The sequence below is a fragment of the Alosa alosa genome, chromosome 20 (genome assembly GCF_017589495.1).
Source record: "Alosa alosa isolate M-15738 ecotype Scorff River chromosome 20, AALO_Geno_1.1, whole genome shotgun sequence".
In the NCBI taxonomy this organism is placed as follows: domain Eukaryota; kingdom Metazoa; phylum Chordata; class Actinopteri; order Clupeiformes; family Clupeidae; genus Alosa; species Alosa alosa.
In genome coordinates, this window is record NC_063208.1 from 9,456,964 (window position 1) to 9,475,508 (window position 18,545).

Below are 18,545 nucleotides of genomic sequence, written 5' to 3' on the forward strand. Positions count from 1 at the left end.
AAATACCCAACTTTAGGGTATGGACTCGTTGCTTTTGAAGCTGGCTGTACATATCTGGTTGTGCTACTGGCTGAGACTGACTGTTCTTCACCTGTATCTGTAGTAGCCTAGGCTACTTGCCAAACATGTGTACTGGACTGGATTCCCTTCAATATTTTTTCAGAGGTAGACTAAGCTATTTAAATATTTTAATAGGCCTACTTTATATAATTTACGATGTGCATCTATTGCTCTCAAAATAAAAATTACAAATTAGTCTGCACACTAGAGCTCCATTATTATTTTCTTTTTATTCACCACATGTGACGTTTCGGGACACACTGCCCTTCCTCAGACATAAGACAGGTACCTAGCAGCCCATACTTATACTAATTGAACACCTGACATCACATGATGCAAGTGATTAAAGTGCCGAGTGCAAAGTGCTTCAAGTGCTAGTGTGCAAAATGCAGTGTGCAAAAATGCAATAAGTACAATACAATACAATAAAGTGCCAACGTGCAATAAATAACACAAAGCACAACAGTATTTCAATGCACTCATATACCAGATAGTACCACTAGATCACATTGAGGAGTAGTGAATAATACAAAAATTACATAAATGTTACAGGCAGCCACATCAATATGTGCGATATCAATTCGCACATCAATATGTGTTCGCACATCAATATGTGCGAACATGAACAACATCAAAGAAGGACCCGATCAAGACAAAGCTAACAGACTGGAATTCAGGACCAGAAAGATATTACACCATGCTACAGATCAACACAACAGTCCAAAAAGGCCAAGGTCAGTTCATAGAAAGGGACACAAGTCAAACTCTTCATTCATTCCTCTAGGGGCTAGAGTGTCCAGTGTGTAAATCCAAAACGCTTCTTTTTTTAGAAGTAAAGAGTTAATATCATCTATTGCTCTCTACCATATGCAGCACAGCAAATCAAAGTTGATCCACTACTTGCACACCAGTTGTATTTAAGCCAACCAAAGCTTGACTGAAACATTGTAAAACTATTGACTTGTTTTAAAAAAATGTATGGGAAAAGTGAAACCACCCCATCAATTAAGAGACAGGTCCTCCTCACATGTTCCTGCTGAAAAACTGCTGGTTTCATCTCAAGCACGCACGTATTATGCAGTTTTTTATGTAGCCAACATTTTATGTAGTCACCGACATGCAGTTATATTTCACAACTTTTGCGAAGTACTGGGAAATGCTGGCAAGCAAGCTGCAGACAGATATTACAGGTAGGCTATAGACAGATATTTACTTAGGCTAGGCCAGCAACACACGCTGGAGAGATGCAAACAGATCAACTTCACGTGTCCATAGTTTTGAAACGATGCTGCCTCCCGATTGCAAATAAGATTCTAAGCCCAACGCAACTCCAAAAGGAGGACAAATGAGCTGTCCGGCTTTCCATGCGCCGACAGGGCTTTTAAAATCAGCAAATGTCCGCCAAACGAGCGTGACAGAAGCACCCTATCGCTAACTGGCCTAGCAGTTTCTCCCTCTCCAGTTTCTGAAAGGATGCTGCGTCCGATCAAATAAGGCCTTGGCTACACCAATGAAAAAAAACGTCAGGCATATATTTACATATTCACTACCGTTTTCACACCTTTAATGACACCCTCGCGGAAAAAACATCTTCACTCTGCAACCACTACACCTTAGTCACTTATAGCCCAAAGTTCCGTTTTAAAAAATGGCCTAAACCGGGTGGAGACATTTCACTCGCTCTCTCGCACTCGCTAGCCTACACAAATCTAATACCTGCTTTTCGAAAAGACTTTTTTAGGCCTTAAAACCGAAAGGTGTACTTTTTTAAGACTTTAAGGAAAAAGGAACCAGGTACACATTGTACACAACTGTTCCTGTTTAATCATCTCCAGGAAATTTTTCAAAAGGCGGTTTTTCCTCTCCATATAAATTTTAAGGTTGTTATTATTGATTAATGATTGTGTATGTGGCTTTTTGTTGTTTTAGATCAAGGTTTCCAATGACAAAAGGGAAGCTATTGCAACTTGCCACACAAAGAGAACATCCACCCACGCCCAACATGGTTCAACCTCTAAACTCAATGAGATATCGAGGAGCATATGTTTAGTAGGATCTGAAGCTTACGTTTCACACGTATCAGCCACAGATGACACAGCCTCTGAATGACACACTATAGTCTACTGACAGGCAGACGCTGAGATACAGTGTGTGGACAATGCCAGATGGGAGGGGTGAGTGTACACTACTCACACACACAGGCAACAGACGAAAACGAGAGCTTCAGGCCACTCCAGCAGGTCAAAGAGATGGCTTCACTGCATGTTTGGGGATTTTACAGAGAGGATCATGTTCTATTTACCATTTCCTCCAGAAATCCACTAGATGGCACAATTCTGCCACTGGCCTATCACAGTCATCTATTTGCAAATTCAAGCACAGAAACTTTTGCAAAAATCTGCCAAAAAAACACGAAAAGCCGACTCACGACACCTGCATGTCTGCCATCCTTCCAATTACGCTACACTACAGCTTATGCATTCAGCCCAATGTTAAAAAAAATGACATACAACCACACCTATGAGCATGCTTGATATTCACCACATCTCTGTGTCTGTAACTACCAGGCCGACACTCAGCTTGCCAAGCTCAGGGGCAGCTCAGAGGGGAAGAGATTGCCATCTGCTGTCTTCAAAAGACGGCCGAAGCCTCCGCGTCACACTGCCTGTGACTCGAGGCATTACAGCCTCACAAACATATTTAGTTTGTTTAAAAACACTGATGATCATTCTATTCTTCCTCACCAGTTTGAGGTAACGTGAGGAAGAACAGTTCCCTTTGACAGATTGCTGAAATTCCTGCAGTCGGGGCTAAAGCAATAAACAACCTAGATAACAGAAGCAGAGATATTCTGTAATTTTCCACCTCATGCTCTCCTCCCACATATGGAGATGTGCAATAATCCTAAATCTGGTACACAACATACACCCTGCTGCTGCCTCTCTTTACAAAATTCAGTGGCTTTACACAGGATGCCAACAAGCACTGGTACGTACAGCAGTCTGAGCATCTGCATCACGTTGCATCAGCCTAACTCCAGGTGGCAAATGAGCACATACAACTTCACTACAGCATCAAACTTGCATCTTCCAAACCCCTTCATCTGTAAATCATATTTAAGAACATCAATTCAGAATATCAATTACCCTCATCTATAAATTGCTATGGCCATCTCAATCGCATGCTCACACACGCTAATAATGTTACAAATTCTAAGAGAGAAGGTATAAGCAACAACAGCAGTAGCAACAAATAGTCATATGGAATCTATCTGGGATTCCCCTACAAAAGCTCAATTTGACCTGCCAAGTTACATCCATCTCTTCTACTCACCATATGCATTCTGAATGAACGAAACACTCTTGACCTTTGCTGTATTCAATAGATGGTGAGCAGTAGTGCCACTAGTGCAGAAGTTAAACCTGTCTCACTGCACAGAACAACTTGACCAGAAGAAACCTTTTTTCTGCAGAACCAGGAGTAGAGTGGACGCATCTAGGAGCCGGCACCAGAGGTAAGCTCTTTTACTGGGCATATATTACAGTTCAGTCTCTGTTGTTGCATCAGTCCGATCACAGACTAAATAGTGATGTCACAGGGTACAACATGGCACATTTTCAGGTCAGAGGCCGGATAGACAAAACCCAATTGTAACCTAAACCTATGCTGACATGCCCTCTGTTTCTTGACTTGTTTTTCTAAAGAGCAATACATGCAAGAAACAAAATGGGAGTTTCAAAAAACCCAACGAGTCAAGGTTATTTTTTCGATATATACATAGGGTGTTCTATTACATTATGTGCGTCGTGGCTATAAAGAGATCATCAGAGAAAGGTGCTGCGTTAAGGTCCTCCATCCCCTCTCCTCGTGATGAGGAGAGGGGTGTGACTAATACCCAAAGACAGTGAGAGTAGTAAGTGAGTAATTAAGTCAGAAGTATATTGCTTCCCAGTTGAGGTCAAGGTAAGCATGAACCTAGCCACATTTGTTATCAAACTGAACACATTAACGTTAATGAAAGGCAGGCACACCCGTCTCTCGAGCCTGACAGCCAGTTCACACCACCTTGTCAGACCTATAGTTAACTTAATTTAAAAAATGCTAACAATCCGTTGTCTTATCCAATGCTCTTCGTCTGACCGTGTAACGAAGTTTAGCCACGTTTATGTTACTGAAAAATGTAGGCCAATTAATGACCTATTTTAATGACCTTTTTGTGCGTACTATGGAAATTAAACATGACTGGCTAGCATTAGCTAGCTAACGTTAACTTTTTAAAACAGTTCATTAACTACTCATCTAACTTACGATTGCAAGCCAAATCTAGGCAACGTTACTGACAAGTTGGGTATTTAGATTCTATTCAGGGAAAAAAATAATTGTGTCCAGATATCCTGGACTTGTGAACTGATGTTACACATCCTGTCAAAAGAGCTGATGTGGAGTCATTCTCTGGTGCTATGTAGCATACAAGCTAACTAATGTTGTCGAGCTAACTCGGTAACTTTTAATTAGCACGCGGCAGGTGCTTAACTTTGCACGCGGGGTATACATCTATGCATGCAAAATAGGTTTCTGAAAGGTAAGCTTCAAACGTTATCTTTGTCAAATGTAACGGAACCATTACTGCAACTTCTGCTGATTCTGAAAAGTTTCCTGGCAATTTAGGCGGAACAAGCAGCAGTAATACATCTCTCAAGGTAAGGCAAGGGACGTGGCAATGCAGATCCAACCTGCACAAACTGACTGACCAGTAACGTTAATGCAATACCACGCTTAATTTATACCACTGACACAACAACACATCAGACGTTTAACCGACCAAACTCATTGTTGGCTGTCTAACGATAGTAGCCACGGTGATGCTCGACTAGTCAATTCAACAGCGCGCAAATGTATTGCAGCGCGCCAGTGTATTGCAGCCAATGGCTGAGGCACATAGACAACACCGCTCACAAAATGGTATTTTAACAAAAGGCGAAGAACTTCTACTTCCCACAATCAGCCCTGGCAGCTAATGCAAACGTAGTTTCAACGTTATGGGCCGTTGCGGACATGCGACAACGCGTCCAGAAACTGAAACTCACTAGCGTTTAAGCTAGCTGGCTAAAACATTTGGACAACAGCATGGATGTTTTGGAACTCGATTGTACTAGCGTTAAGCATCTGAAGCGCGGTAGCGTTGGGAAGCGGTGGTTGTCTAGTACTCATTTCTTCCACAAACCAAAAAGACGAAGCATACAATTCTATAGAGCTGGATAATTAGCAAGGCTATAGCAACCGACCTCCTCACTCCCGCTTGAGTCGAAACCCGCCTCTCTCTTGCGCTTGTGTTTTTCTGCAATCCGAAGTAAGCGCAGTAGTGACGGGTCTTCTTGCAACGTAAGTCCAATGTTGACGGGCCTCGGGCCCTTTGAGGCAGTCTTTCCATCTCCAGTCCACAGTCGACCAACTCGCAAACGCCTTTCTGATCGTGCTTGGCTGCGGGATGTGCATGGTCGAGCTGGAAAGCGACAGCGAACTGTGGTTGAAGTGTTAACGCCAGCTAGAACAGCAGAGGCTGACAATCCACCTCCCACTGCCGCCATTATTAACTACCACAACAACTGCGCTGTAGAAGTGGTTTGGGGTGGGTGAAACAAGATGGAAAGGCGCGAGATAGATCCGTGTGCAAAGCATCATGGGAGAGCGAGTTTCCATCTCCCATTAAAAAAAAAATGCCTGAATATGGGCATAGACTTTACCATAGGTATATCCAACACTTTTACGATTAGGATGGTATTAGAAATCCTATCAATAGAAAATGTAAAAAAAAAAAATCTAAATTTGCAGATGTGATTAATTGTTTTACCATTAAAATTAGTCACATTTAAGACACACATAAGTTAAGACAGGAGAGACATTTACAGTCATTTCAAATATGAAAAATGTACAAAATACAACAGATGAACTGATTATTATTATTATGATTATGTTTATGGTATTTAGCAGGCGCTTTTGTCCAAAGGACTTGCAATGACAATAAACATTACCATTGACCTAAAAAATACCAACAGTAATAGACTAAATAGAATTTAACAGAATAACAACAATAACTATAAACATATAAAAACTGCAACTCCATAAGAAAGAAAAATTAGTCAGATAAGAGGCGTTTTGAAGATCCCAAAGCTATCACTACAACCAAGAACAGATAAATCACCCTAGGACCTTTTATGGGCAATTCCATGGAAAAAAATTTTTTTTGTAACATCCATAACGCCAATAAAATGTAATGGTATGGTATGAATGATTACATGAAATTTGAGCATTTGCTATTTTTGGCTGAAGAATGTACATGAGAAAAAATGCACAAACAATGAATGTTATCCTTCACATTATACAAATGCCAAGGCATTTCACTGGCATTATGGATGTGACAAAAAAGTAAATTTTCCGTGGAATTGCCCTTATGTATTACCAATTATCATTATTCATAATAATTAAATTATTTGATTTTAGCACAGCCTGGTGAGGGTTGCCTGTAGTAGTTGCAGCTGCAATGTCGTCAGTAGCCTAGTAAATATATTTGAATATTTTTCACTCAAATAAGCAAAATATGATGGAAGAAAGAGATGTAGGGATCTCACAAGAACTACACTGTGAAATGTCTTATCTTTACTTGTACACTACATGCATATTATTTGTGAAGTTATTTCCAGTAAATCAGTGTTGATTTATTTTCCTGAAAAACACAACAGAGGAGTCAAAATAAGTGAAGTTGAGATACGAATTTTAATTTCAGTACATGAGTTTCTGGACAGAAATTGACATTTATCCACACGATGTGTCATGCATGATGTGTTATCCGAAAGCCAAACCACCTGTTTTCCATTTAGAATGTAAAAAACAAAAACTATAAGTGACCTCAGTTTGAAAATGTTCATTCCTCTACATAGACATACTATTATGAAGGGAAACTCAGATGAGCTCTGAACACACCCCATGCATAATCTGAAGCACCACAAAAAACCTCCTGTTCAACTCCCATTTAAAGGCAAACCAAACTTCTAATAACTATATTTGACACATACCAAACCACACTAAATCAGCAAAATGGACTTAGTATATACAAAATAAAGTAGCAAAATAATGAAGGCTGTGATTTCATTTCAACAACAATTGATATTTGTATGTACAAATGTTGTATATGATGCTTATATTTACAATAACTCAATTATTAGACATCATTAAAACAAGTTTAAAATGACTTCTAGAACCTATTCAGACTTCGAGAACCTATTCAGACTTCTGCTCCAAGTCGGGGTTAACGACAACTCTCTTATTTCCTCCAGTCTGAGTCCAGTCCTCTTCTATTCAATCCCTACATCCACTCCCATTTCCCTCTATAGTAATACCCATAAACCCCGACCATTGTCCATTTCTGACTTGCCATCTACCCTTTGTCTTCGTCTGCCCCTTCGCCCTCACTGTGGCTCTTCTGATGAGCCTTCAGGTTGCTCTCGCGACCGAAACTTTTGCCGCAGGTGGGGCAGGTGTGCCGGTTGGACCCATGGGCGCGCTTCATGTGCGCTTGCAGTTGCTCTGCCCGGCCATAGCTCTCCTCGCACTCGGTGCAGGCGTGGGCCTTCCGTGGCGGGGGCGGTGGCGGGTGGGCTTCCTTCTTGTGGACGCGGAGTTGCGCCAGACTGGTGCACACCGTCTTGCACTCTCCTACGGGGCAGGGGATCTTTGACTCCTGCTTTGGCTGCTGCTGCTTCGGAGGACGCCCACGACGTTTGGCAGTCTTTGCCTCTTCTGAATTCTCTCCAGCTTCCGTTGTCGGTACTGATGCTGTTGCCTCCTCCACCTCCATCTTCTCTCCGTTTTCTGCCTCAGGAGTCGTCGTCTGCAGCTTTGCGGGTCTGCCACGCTTGCGCGGTGGGGCCTTGCCGTTGCAGTACTCGTCGCCTGCGTGTAGCTCCTGGTGCTGCAAAAGCTCGGCCTCTGTCTCGAAGCCTTGCTGGCACTTGGGGCAGCGGTGGGTGAAGCCATCGTCAGGTGGAGGTGCGTCCGGGGCCGGGTGTTGAGTCAGGCGATGCGTGCGTAGTTTAGCTGGGCCGCGGAACAGCATACCACAGTCCTTGCAAACGCAATGACGCTCAGAGCACAGGTTGCGGCGGTGATCTGTAAGCTGGAAGGGAAACAAGACGTGCCAGAGGCAGGAAAAAACAGGAATAAAGAATGAGGAAACTTTAAAGAATATGTTTAAAGACGCTATGAGAAATATCTGTTTTTCGATAGAATTCCAAGCTGGTTTCCCAATTGGATAGCTATTAAAAAAAAGTATAAAGGAATTCTCAGAAACTCCTTTGAGCTCTGTAACCTACCACTAACACTGTGAACATTGCACAATACTTGTGATGGGGAAAGAGTATGTCATATTACTCATCAGAGTGATAGATAGGTCAGATAGACAGATAGGTCATCGGCAGGTCAACCTCACCTCCGAAAAGGTGGCAAAGCTACCCTGACAGTGTGGACAGCGAAAGGGCTTGTCCTCTGTGCTGTGGGTGGCTTGGTGCTGCGTCAGCTCCTCTGAGGAAGGGAAGGTGCGATCACACACGTAGCAGGTGAAGAGAGTGTCCGTCTGAAGGAAGACATACAGCATCAACATAAATGATCACAACCCTTGCCAAAATCAGTAGTAAAATCAGATCGTCAGTCTATCTATGGAGGACATACAGTATTTCGATACATTTCGACATAAATGATCACGAACCATGACAAAATCTATAGAGCATTTAAATATTGATTTAGTTAAACAGGCTAATTGTTTTCAGTTATGTTTTCTTCGCTTGTCCAGAGGGAGCCGGATACCTGCTGGAGCTGCTGTTTGTACTCCTCTCTGTGACTCTTCCTCATGTGTCTCTCCTTGGCCTTTGAGTTGCAGAAAGTGATGAAGCACTGAAAACACTGGAGGCTGTCATGTTGATCTACAAAATGCAAGATGCAAAAGGGAGACAAAAAAATGAGAGGCCTACATGCATGAAACACCACTTGCCCTATGACAAATCCTAATCCCCTGGACAATTCCATTTCCTATGCTGGACTTTTTGAACTTTCTGACACTAAATTAGGATTAATGCATTATCATACCAGATATGTAACCATCCCACCTCTTTTAACGTTCACCTAAAGTGGCTTTAAACACCATTTCCTATTCTCTACACCTGACTATTTGTCATGTATACAGACCTTACTGTCCTGTATCTGACCCTAGGCAGATGGGTCAGGCCCTTGAGTAGTGGATCTGCTCGAGGTTTCTTCCTATATGTATCTCCAATTCTAGGGAGTTTTTCCTCGCCCAGCCCCGTTACTCATGGGCCTTCTTTTCTTTTCTCTGATTGTCTAACACTCTGTAAAGCACCATGAGACATGTGTAATGTTTTGGCGCCCTATAAGTACAATTAAATTGAAATTGAATTGAAACATGGAAAGAACAACAATAAGACAGCCAGTTTGAACAGCTCACTGGTTGTGACCACATACAAAGAAGGGTTGCAATCAATGCTCCAATTAGCCTGGAAAGTATGAGTGTGTGTGGCTGCACAGAAGTTGTTCATGGAGAGTAACTGCTTACATGGTTGTTGGTTTATGACTGGCTTTGACTCTTTCACAGGGGCAACAACACTTTCTCCCACCACAGCCTGGTCCAGTTTGAGCATATCCAGCTCCATTTTCCCATCTGAGGCCATTCAAGCACTGGCCAACGGGGGCTAAAGTAAAATGAAAAAGGCGGGAGTCTCATGAGATCAGTGTTATAAGTACACAACAGCACAAGTGTCAAGTATCAAAGAACACCAGTCCAAGTATGTGTTTAAAGTGGTGGCAGAATGCACCCAATGAGTTGTTAAAGTAGACAGATTATCAACACGCTGTAACGTTAGGTCAATTTGCTTTAACCAAGCATCTTCAGTTTACGTAGTAACGTTAGCGCTCTAAAAAATATGACGCATCATTCAAATGCATTATCTATCTGACAATCTGAGGGGGTCCTTCAAACCAAACACAGCCGACGACGACGCTAAAGTTGACGTTAGTTTCCAGCTAACTGTTATGGTTTCTAGCCTGCACAATGCTAATGTTAGCTAGAAGCTAGTTAACTTAGCTAGCTATATTGTATGCATTTCGCTCAGTCTGCTGTCGAGCACTAGGAGGCATTATTGCGTTTCAAAATAAAATCTTTCACATTTACACTGGTTAGCCATCAGATATGATACATGGGGGAAGTTTCTACACGCGAAGCCTGTAAATTCTATCTGGTTGCTGCTGCTCGCTTGAATAAATACAGGCTAGGTAATGCTACCAAGTGCCAGAGGCTAATAAGTTCTTTGTGCCTAGCGATTCCGTTAATGTTATCTACCTTGGTGGTGATATGCTGAATTGTATCCTGTCCAAAAATTACGGTGTGTATAAAACTATTGAAATAGTCACTTATCCGGCCTTCAAAACGGCACAGATAACGTTTTATCAGAAACAGCTACCTTTATTAAGTCTCAATTTAAACTTCAGATCGCCAACATTAGCTAACGTTATCTAGAAACAGGACGAACAAAACAAGTGATTGATTCAAAATATATGGAGAGCGCTGAATGTTTCAAAACGCTAGTTTGGTATTAGTCATGATCTTCTGCTCAAACAAGATACAGCAATTCACAGGTTATGTTCTTAACATTCCCCTTTTATTAATATTTTTATACATTTGAATCGGTTAACTAGATTTAGTAAACAAAATACCAGTCGTTGCTTACCTTTCAAAGTGTCCAATGAAATGAAGTCGACCCTGAACGTGTACTCCTGCTAGGTGACGTCAGAGTTGGCACGCCCGTTTAAAAAATTATTAACTCTTGTGTCCAATGTATGTGGACCCAAAGACCTCACCCAGCACTCAAAGGTTATATTCCCATTTCATTTGTTGTTGATTAGATTGCCATTACATCCCGGCACCTTTCAGTGTGCATGTAAGTTTTAAACATTGCAGTTTAGCACAAGACCAAAGCTTTATTTCATTGTAAGCCTTCATTTAAATGATGGGTTAAGAGCAAAACTTGATTATTTTAATTAATAAACTAGGCAAAATGTACCACCTAATTTAACAAGGTGACCTTAAGCACAAACAGTGGCGAGTCATCTCAGAGTATAGAAGCCCCATCCCTTCCATAAGCTTGGTCTCAGTGCTGCTACCTCAATAGCATACCATGCCACCCAATAGCTTTAGTTCATGCACTCTTTACTCATTGCCTGGCTTTGCACGTTGTCAGCCATTAGCATTTTAGCGTGTTTGTATTTAGAAGTAATTATTCTGTGGATATGTTGTGTCTGAATAAACACTGTTTAATGGCATTTTGTATATTTTGTCCATTTTATTGGCGAGACCTAAGTCATGCCTGACATGATGATAAAGTGTATTCTATTATGATCCTATTAAAGTCATAAACTGTATGTAATTGTGCATATTCACTTTATATAAAGAAACACATGCCTCAGTGGCTCCTGCACCAGTGGGATCTAGTCCCAACCCCAACCAAACCTGAATCACTAACACAGAAAACAAGACTTTAGTTTCGACTTGTATGACTTTATGAATTGTAGAATAATTCCATATCTTTAAAAATACACAGAAATGTTTAAATACAGACACAGGATGAGCTCGACTCATACATGTATTCATTCATGGAAGAGTCAAAGGCTTTGAGTGAGGTCATAATGGGTTGGCATGGCCAGGTTGGCATGGTGGAGGTAATCACCCACGATCCGAGCATTCTAAATATCTACTTTTAAGGTTCTTTGAACTCTGGGGCGATTGCCTACAGACAAGGCGAAGAAAGGAGGCAACACGGTGGGTCACCGAGGTGGGACATGAAATTCATGTTAAATAACAATAACTATTTGTGAGATGTGCGTCCACTTGTGTCCATTCTTGATGTGATTTAAGCCCTGGCCTGCTGCTTCTGTTTGAATTCTGCGATGCGGCTCTCCATGACTGGGCGGAAATGACGGATCAAGCCCTGGTGAGAAAAAGGAAACATATTGGTTTGTAAGTTATAATGAAGATATTTTTTTTCTGAGATGTATGTATGTGTGTGTGTCATGACAACTTGACCATAACTAACCCACTATTAAATTGATTATACCATTTCTACTTAATGCCGTGTTTTGGCCATTTAACTCTCGTTAACACATAATCATCTACCTGTGTGATGCATACAGTATCTCAAACATCCCATAATACCTGCACAGGCCAGGCGGCACCGTCACCCAAGGCGCAGATGGTGTGACCCTCGATCTGCTTGCTGATCTCCCAGATCATGTCGATTTCTGCCTCACGGGCATCGCCCTTCACAAACCTCCACATCATGTTATTCATCCAGTCCACACCTGCGCCATGGAAGACCAACAGCAAAGTCAGGCAAAGAAAAAGGAGATATATTCCAAATAGACAAACACAACAGAGACCACTATTATAATATATTATTATTATTATTATTAATACTATTGATATATTATAACTTGAAAAGAAAACACACACACACGCACATACATATGCTTTTACTAGTGTACATCATCTCATTCTGGGTGTCTTGAAAGGTGCTTTGAAATGAAAAGATACATTATCTTTCTCTTACCTTCTCTGCACGGTGTGCACTGGCCACAGCTCTCGTGCTTGTAGAACTCAATCAGGCGAGCGATGGCTCTGATGACGTCTGTCTGTGGTCACACAGAACAACAAGTCAGGACACTTAGTTATAAAAATGTGTGTGTGTGGGGGGGGGGGGACGCGCTGTGACCCAACTGTCTGCAGCACCTGTACCAAATACGGGTCCAAGTGACCACGAGTACCCGGGTTAATTTCCGATCCCACCCCAGTCTCTTGCGGTCCTATAAAAATTAAGGCAAAAGCCCCAATATACTTAAAGGTAAACTATGCAGTATTGGCAATTTCCTTACGTTTTTTCTCGGTTTTTGCATTTCGTAAAATCCCATTGATTTCTGTTGGAAGACTCATTGCACGTTGATATTACTGCGCCACCATCTATGCTTCAAGCTCAAATATTGAGCGGAAGTTTATATGCGGTTGTGAGGTGTCTGAAAAAAATAGTTCCACAATAGCAAATAACACGGCTGGAAATCATACATTGCACCGATATACTTATTTTAATAATCAACGAACACCACTAACCACTCGGTGAGTTGCACAGTTTTGAAAACGAACGTTAAGGGTTGTTTTAAGGACATGTTTGTGCATGCCTGTAGGCAGCCACTCTGAAGCAGTAAAGGCGATTCAAAACGAGTCAGAAAAGTCGAGACAGGACCAAATTTCGGTGTCCACCACTCTAGTTCATCCAAAACAAACCAGAAAAGGGACTCAAAGTGCTAAATACCGGAATTATCCTTTAAAAAAAATGGCATCATTAATGTTCAAGACTATTTCATATGTTCTGATGCTGTTGAGACTTATGTATCTAAAACAATGACTAAAAACTATGGAGTGCAGTGAGTAAAATGTTCTGTTTTCAAGCCGATTTTCTGTTTACTATACAGCCAACATGGCTGACTAACATTGGATTTATTTCTTAATAATGTTAAGTTCAGGAAGCAACAACATCCATGCTTTCACAGACATTGGTCTATGTTAATAAACCTGAAGTGTTAATGAGGTCAGTGCTTGAGTTAATGACTTTGGTTCGGTTACCACATATCAGGTGAACAGAATCACTAAGTACAACGTGTGTTCGTGTGTGTATGCATGTCTGTGTATATGTCTGTGTGTGTCTGTGTGTGTGTGTGTGTGTGTGTGTCCAGTCAATGAGACAGACACTCACAGACTTGTCCATGACAATGAGGGCAGCTGTGCCCAGGCCGGTCTGAGCCTGGATGAGGCCGTCGAAGTCCATGAGCACATCATCACAGACATGACGGGGAATGAGGGGAGTGGACGAGCCACCAGGGATCACACACAGCAGGTTATCCCATCCTCCACGTACGCCACCTAGAGGACGGGAGGAATGACAGTGAGCTAACCAACCATTACAAACGTATTTACACACTAATATCAACTTATTCATCTACCCTTTACAAAAATGTGGTACCACCTAACACCAGTGATTATTATCATAGAAGTTATTATCAATGAAATCATTAGCATCTGTCAATGTTAATGCATGATCCTTTATTTACAGCTGAAACACATACATACAACTGATACACACACTTTTGCACCAAGCATGTTGCAATGTCAGCGGAGTACTTAAGTCTGGTGCACACAGAACAACACTACAGCTAAAACATGTCAAATCATGCACAAATACATGGATAAATGACATCGACTGACAATCAGCCGACCTGGGTTCAATTCCCGCGGTTGTGAGTCTGCTTTGATTTGGATAAATTTGCTAAATATCAGTCAACTTTAAATGTACTAATTAAATCTAAGTAGTGGCAGATCCAAGTACCTGCATGCCTCTCAATAAGCTCCTTTAGTGGGATAGACATCTCCTCCTCCACTGTGCACGGAGTGTTCACGTGTCCGGAGATGTTGAAAAGCTTCGTCCCCGAATTCCTCTCACGACCCAGGCCTACAAACCACGAGCCACCACGACGGCAAATAGTGGGCGCCACCGACACGGTTTCTACGTTGGCGACAGTCGTTGGGCAACCAAACACACCTGCGCCAGAAGAGAAACAGTTCACATTAAATATCATGATCCTGATTTTTTTTTTTTTACACTTACCCTACCCCAGGCCTCACTTGTGTATGTAGCAGAAAACATAAATGGCTGAAACCACTGAGAAAGGGATTTGTTCTTATTAAATATCTTTGAGATGTGCACATATGAAAATACATGGAAAAGTGCAGATATATGTGAACTCTTCCAAACAGAATCCTACTGAATGCTCTATTCTTCAGTCCCCAGGAATCATCTAGTATAGAGCTTATGTAGCTCATGTAAGTGAGAGCAATGCTCTCTCATAATAACTTTCTGTCTGCACACTGCTTCAACCTGTGAATGTGAATCATTTTTCTGGTTCCTTCTAGAATTCTGTGCAAACGATCTATAGTTTCAGTGTTCTTTATACAGGCTATGGGGAAAATCAGAGCCATATAAAGGTTCTGTGGAAAATCTCTGAGGGTAATTGTCCCATCATAGTGGAGAACTTTCGGTTTGCGGAACATTCTAAACATTCTAATTCTAACCGTACTCCTCAACTGGTTAATGAACTCGTAAATGTACTGCCTGTTGTTCAATACCCCTGGTCAGAAGAACTAAACACACAAAATGCAATGAGGCTGGTTAAAACCTACCATGCCTCGTACGAACATCCTACGAGTCCTTACCAACGTCAGCAGGGAAGGGAGGCTTTAGTCGCGGCTTGCCCTGTTTGCCTTCAATGGACTCGATGAGAGCGGTCTCTTCCCCACAGATGTAGGCACCAGCCCCGCGCATCACAAACACATCAAAGTCGTAGCCAGAGTCACAGGCGTTTTTGCCGATTAGACCAGCAGCATAGGCCTCGTTGATGGCCACCTGTGAAGATTAACATGGAAAAGGCAGAACACCAAGAGAAAAGAGAGAGAGTCAATGAAGAGCAGGAATTAACATTTTCCAGCGGTCCTGTTTGTGTCTCAGCCACTCTAGCCCTGACTTTAAACAAAAGCAGTGAAAGGGGCACAACAAAGTAAAATACCCTGAATCAAGATTCTTACATACTGTCAGTACTGTCAACAAATTGTATGACGGTGGTCTTGGCACTGGAGGAAATGTGTCATCGTGCTTACCTGCAGGTTGGAGGACTCATTGTAGAACTCTCCGCGGATGTAGATGTAGGCAGCGCGGGCGCCCATGGCCCTGCCAGCCACCAGGCAGCCCTCCACCAGCTTGTGGGGGTCGTGGCGCATGATCTCCCTGTCTTTGCAGGTGCCAGGCTCACCCTCGTCCGCATTCACCACCAGGTACTTGGGCCTGAAGGATGGAAGGGAAGCCAAAGAGGAAGTTGAAAAATAAGTATGTGTTGGATCTGTCTAGGTACGTTTGTGAATTTGTGGATAACGAGAGAGTTGTATAAAACAGTGTCAGTGATTGCTTTAGTAAGATGACAGTGACTTAACAAGATGAGCATGTATTGTTTCTTAGCGAGTGAATGTGCGCAAACAAGGTGTGTGTGTTTCTGTCATGAGCTGAGATCTTGAGTTGCATGCAGACCTGCCATCGCTGGGTTTGTTCATGAAGCCCCATTTCATGCCGGTGGGGAAGCCAGCACCTCCTCGGCCCCGCAGGCCTGAGGTCTTGACCTCGTTGAGGATCCAGTCCACGCCCTTCAGCAGGATCTCTTTGGTCTTGTACCAGTCTCCACGGCTTAGTGCTCCCTTCAGCCTGGAAACGACATCACCATCAAATGTTGCAGAAAGATGGCCATGGCATAGAGGAGTATCACAGGATAATCTTTAGTCCCCCCTCAGGAAAACTTATTTAAGTTGTTTCATAACACTGGCATATCAAAAGCCTGTGTGCAGATTACAATAAGGGGCATTCCATATCCATATGCCATCCTGTTCTAGTTGCATTTGTTGTGGACATGGTTGTTGTCATGCGATATATATGCTATATACCACAATGTGCTTTAGAGTCCTACCTCCAGTCATGCCTGCCATACAAATTGGTGAAGATTCTGTCTTCGTCAGCCAAAGGGCCAAACTTTGTCTTCTTGGGCTTTTCCTAAATATATAGAAATTGGTTATAACCATATAAAAGTTGGATCTTAGAAATCTTGTTTAAGCTAAATTAGCTCAACTGCCAGTAAAAAAACATTATTGATTTCATTTTAGGTTTGTGAGAGTTTATTGTTTGTGTGTTTTCATTTTTTCCCTGAACGTCTCTTCAGATGTCTATTAAATGTTTCATTTTTTAATTTATACACAGGAAAATATGTTAACTTTAATGTGTTTTAAAAGCATAGTGCAACGCAGTCATGTGGTTAGAACTAGGTTTTGGTGCTGAAGAAAACTTTTGCCTCTTTTACATAAGGCACCGACTTCACGTGCACTACTTACCTGCTGCTGAGCAGCGGTGCTGTTAAAGCGCGTGATAGTTGTTGCTCCACTCTGACTGGCAGCAACTGCTGCAGCAGCTGGAACGCGTGCAGCACCGCTGACCAGGATGCGCGACAAGGTCAGCATCCTTACCTGAAGTAAAAAAAACGCTTAGAAATTAGCAAGCATATGTAAATAGAAAGTGTCTTTGAAGTATTCGCTTAAAAATAAGTCAAAGGCACTTGGTTAAAATATTCCATTCCACATGCAAAACCCTGTGAAGACCATGGCCACGTGATTCGTCACTGTTTGATAACATAAAACCTGGTTACTTTTCAGACTTATTTACCCCTCATCCAGGCAAAATTCCTACCAACACTCTATTCATTTTCACTTATGTTACCATCTTTAAATTACATACATTGTTACAGCCTACTGAATTTGCCTAAATTATCCAACTTCAGATTATGTATGTTGCATAAATTCCTAATAGTTTAGCTATGCACTAACGTTAGAGTAAACAGGCCAAGTAACTTAATGTTTTTGGTAAAGTTGGCCTACTTGTTACATGAAAATGTAAAATGATAATTTGAGGATTCAAATAAACAATACAATGTTTTTGGGTAGCAAGTGATATTTGGAAGTAATTTCAAGGAGGGTCGTCAAACATAACATTAACAAACATTATGTACGGTGTTATCTCCAAGAGGTCTTTATTTTAACGTTACATTAATCATCATCGAGCACGATGAAATTGGTAGGTAATTAATTTACCCAACAAACTAGCACAACTAGCTAGCATGGTGACATAAGATGCCCCCTTACAAAATGCCAACGTGAATAACACAATGTCCGATCATTAAGAAAAATTAACAACGGATATCAGCATGACGAAATGTTAAAATTGTCACCAACAAACTCCTGAGTGACCCAACGTTAATTTAAAAAGTGTTGTCCTGTGGTGACCTCCATATTCACTTTCATACATGGCGACTTTGGGTGACAGGGAGCGCTAACGTTGGCTAATTAACTAGCTAGCCGCATATACTACATTAAACAATAACGGATTCATTATGCAGCATGTAGTGTTTGTTATCGGACAGACACATAAGAAGATATACAATATATTCGTGTAAATTCCTACCGTGGGGATTCCAAATCCTTCGGCCGCTGGAAATTTGTAGTTACAAAATGTTTAACGGAAGTGATCCGTTCCTGACCGGGAAGTGGTTTGACTGTTCTGATGACTTGTGTTGTGAACTAGTTGTAATCGTCTATGGTTGTAATGATGGCCATACAGAAGCTCTGTTGGGGTCCACCCCTCTCATGATTAATGCATATTCATTGAATAAGAGGATTGGATAACTGTCTTCTTGTCTATCAAAGGTTGTCCAAAAGAAGGTTAGTGAATAGG

The 18,545-nt window shown here is 41.8% G+C and overlaps 3 protein-coding genes across 5 annotated transcripts in view; all 3 read right to left on the reverse strand.

Annotated features, from left to right (window-relative positions):
* LOC125285644 (histone-lysine N-methyltransferase 2A-like) overlaps positions 1–5,697 on the reverse strand; it is a 45,869-nt gene extending 40,172 nt beyond the window's left edge. Inside the window, 1 exon segment of the mRNA XM_048230174.1 lies at positions 5,346–5,697. Within this exon segment, the coding sequence (XP_048086131.1) occupies positions 5,346–5,648 (303 nt within the window). The 5' untranslated portion in view covers positions 5,649–5,697.
* A 1,118-nt stretch (positions 5,698–6,815) lies between these two features.
* Positions 6,816–10,939, reverse strand: LOC125284933 (zinc finger protein 567-like). 3 transcript variants are annotated; one of them, XM_048229091.1, is made up of 5 exons: positions 10,854–10,939; positions 9,683–9,818; positions 8,920–9,035; positions 8,546–8,689; positions 6,816–8,233 (listed from the first exon to the last, which is right to left on the reverse strand). In XM_048229091.1, the coding sequence occupies exons 2-5, from the start codon at positions 9,795–9,797 to the stop codon at positions 7,496–7,498; spliced, it is 1,113 nt and encodes a 370-aa protein (XP_048085048.1). In that variant the 5' UTR covers positions 9,798–9,818; positions 10,854–10,939; the 3' UTR covers positions 6,816–7,495. The 3 variants fall into 3 exon arrangements, with proteins under 3 accessions (XP_048085048.1, XP_048085051.1, XP_048085050.1); XM_048229094.1 differs by lacking the exon at positions 10,854–10,939 and adding an exon at positions 10,466–10,756; XM_048229093.1 differs by lacking the exon at positions 10,854–10,939 and adding an exon at positions 10,298–10,321.
* A 720-nt stretch (positions 10,940–11,659) lies between these two features.
* Positions 11,660–18,489, reverse strand: ndufv1 (NADH:ubiquinone oxidoreductase core subunit V1). Its single transcript, XM_048229082.1, has 11 exons — positions 18,276–18,489; positions 17,153–17,284; positions 16,735–16,817; positions 16,305–16,475; positions 15,881–16,064; positions 15,440–15,629; positions 14,556–14,768; positions 13,926–14,092; positions 12,729–12,810; positions 12,335–12,480; positions 11,660–12,110 (listed from the first exon to the last, which is right to left on the reverse strand). Exons 2-11 carry the CDS (start codon positions 17,276–17,278, stop codon positions 12,033–12,035), a joined length of 1,440 nt encoding a protein of 479 aa, XP_048085039.1. The 5' UTR covers positions 17,279–17,284; positions 18,276–18,489; the 3' UTR covers positions 11,660–12,032.
* Positions 18,490–18,545: the final 56 nt, after the last annotated feature.

What these genes read in the sequence shown, in the direction of transcription:
- LOC125284933 (XM_048229091.1), bottom strand. Translation starts at nt 9,797, where the DNA reads ATGGCCTCAGATGGGAAAATGGAGCTGGATATGCTCAAACTGGACCAG. An exon ending in AGTCATAAACCAACAACCAT is followed by an intron (nt 9,036 to 9,682) that starts GTAAGCAGTTAC and finishes TGCATTTTGTAG; the next exon opens with ATCAACATGACAGCCTCCAG. An exon ending in ACAAACAGCAGCTCCAGCAG is followed by an intron (nt 8,690 to 8,919) that starts GTATCCGGCTCC and finishes GTCTTCCTTCAG; the next exon opens with ACGGACACTCTCTTCACCTG.
- ndufv1 (XM_048229082.1), bottom strand. Translation starts at nt 17,278, where the DNA reads ATGCTGACCTTGTCGCGCATCCTGGTCAGCGGTGCTGCACGCGTTCCA. An exon ending in GCACCGCTGCTCAGCAGCAG is followed by an intron (nt 16,818 to 17,152) that starts GTAAGTAGTGCA and finishes CTATATATTTAG; the next exon opens with GAAAAGCCCAAGAAGACAAA. An exon ending in AACAAACCCAGCGATGGCAG is followed by an intron (nt 16,065 to 16,304) that starts GTCTGCATGCAA and finishes TCCATCCTTCAG; the next exon opens with GCCCAAGTACCTGGTGGTGA.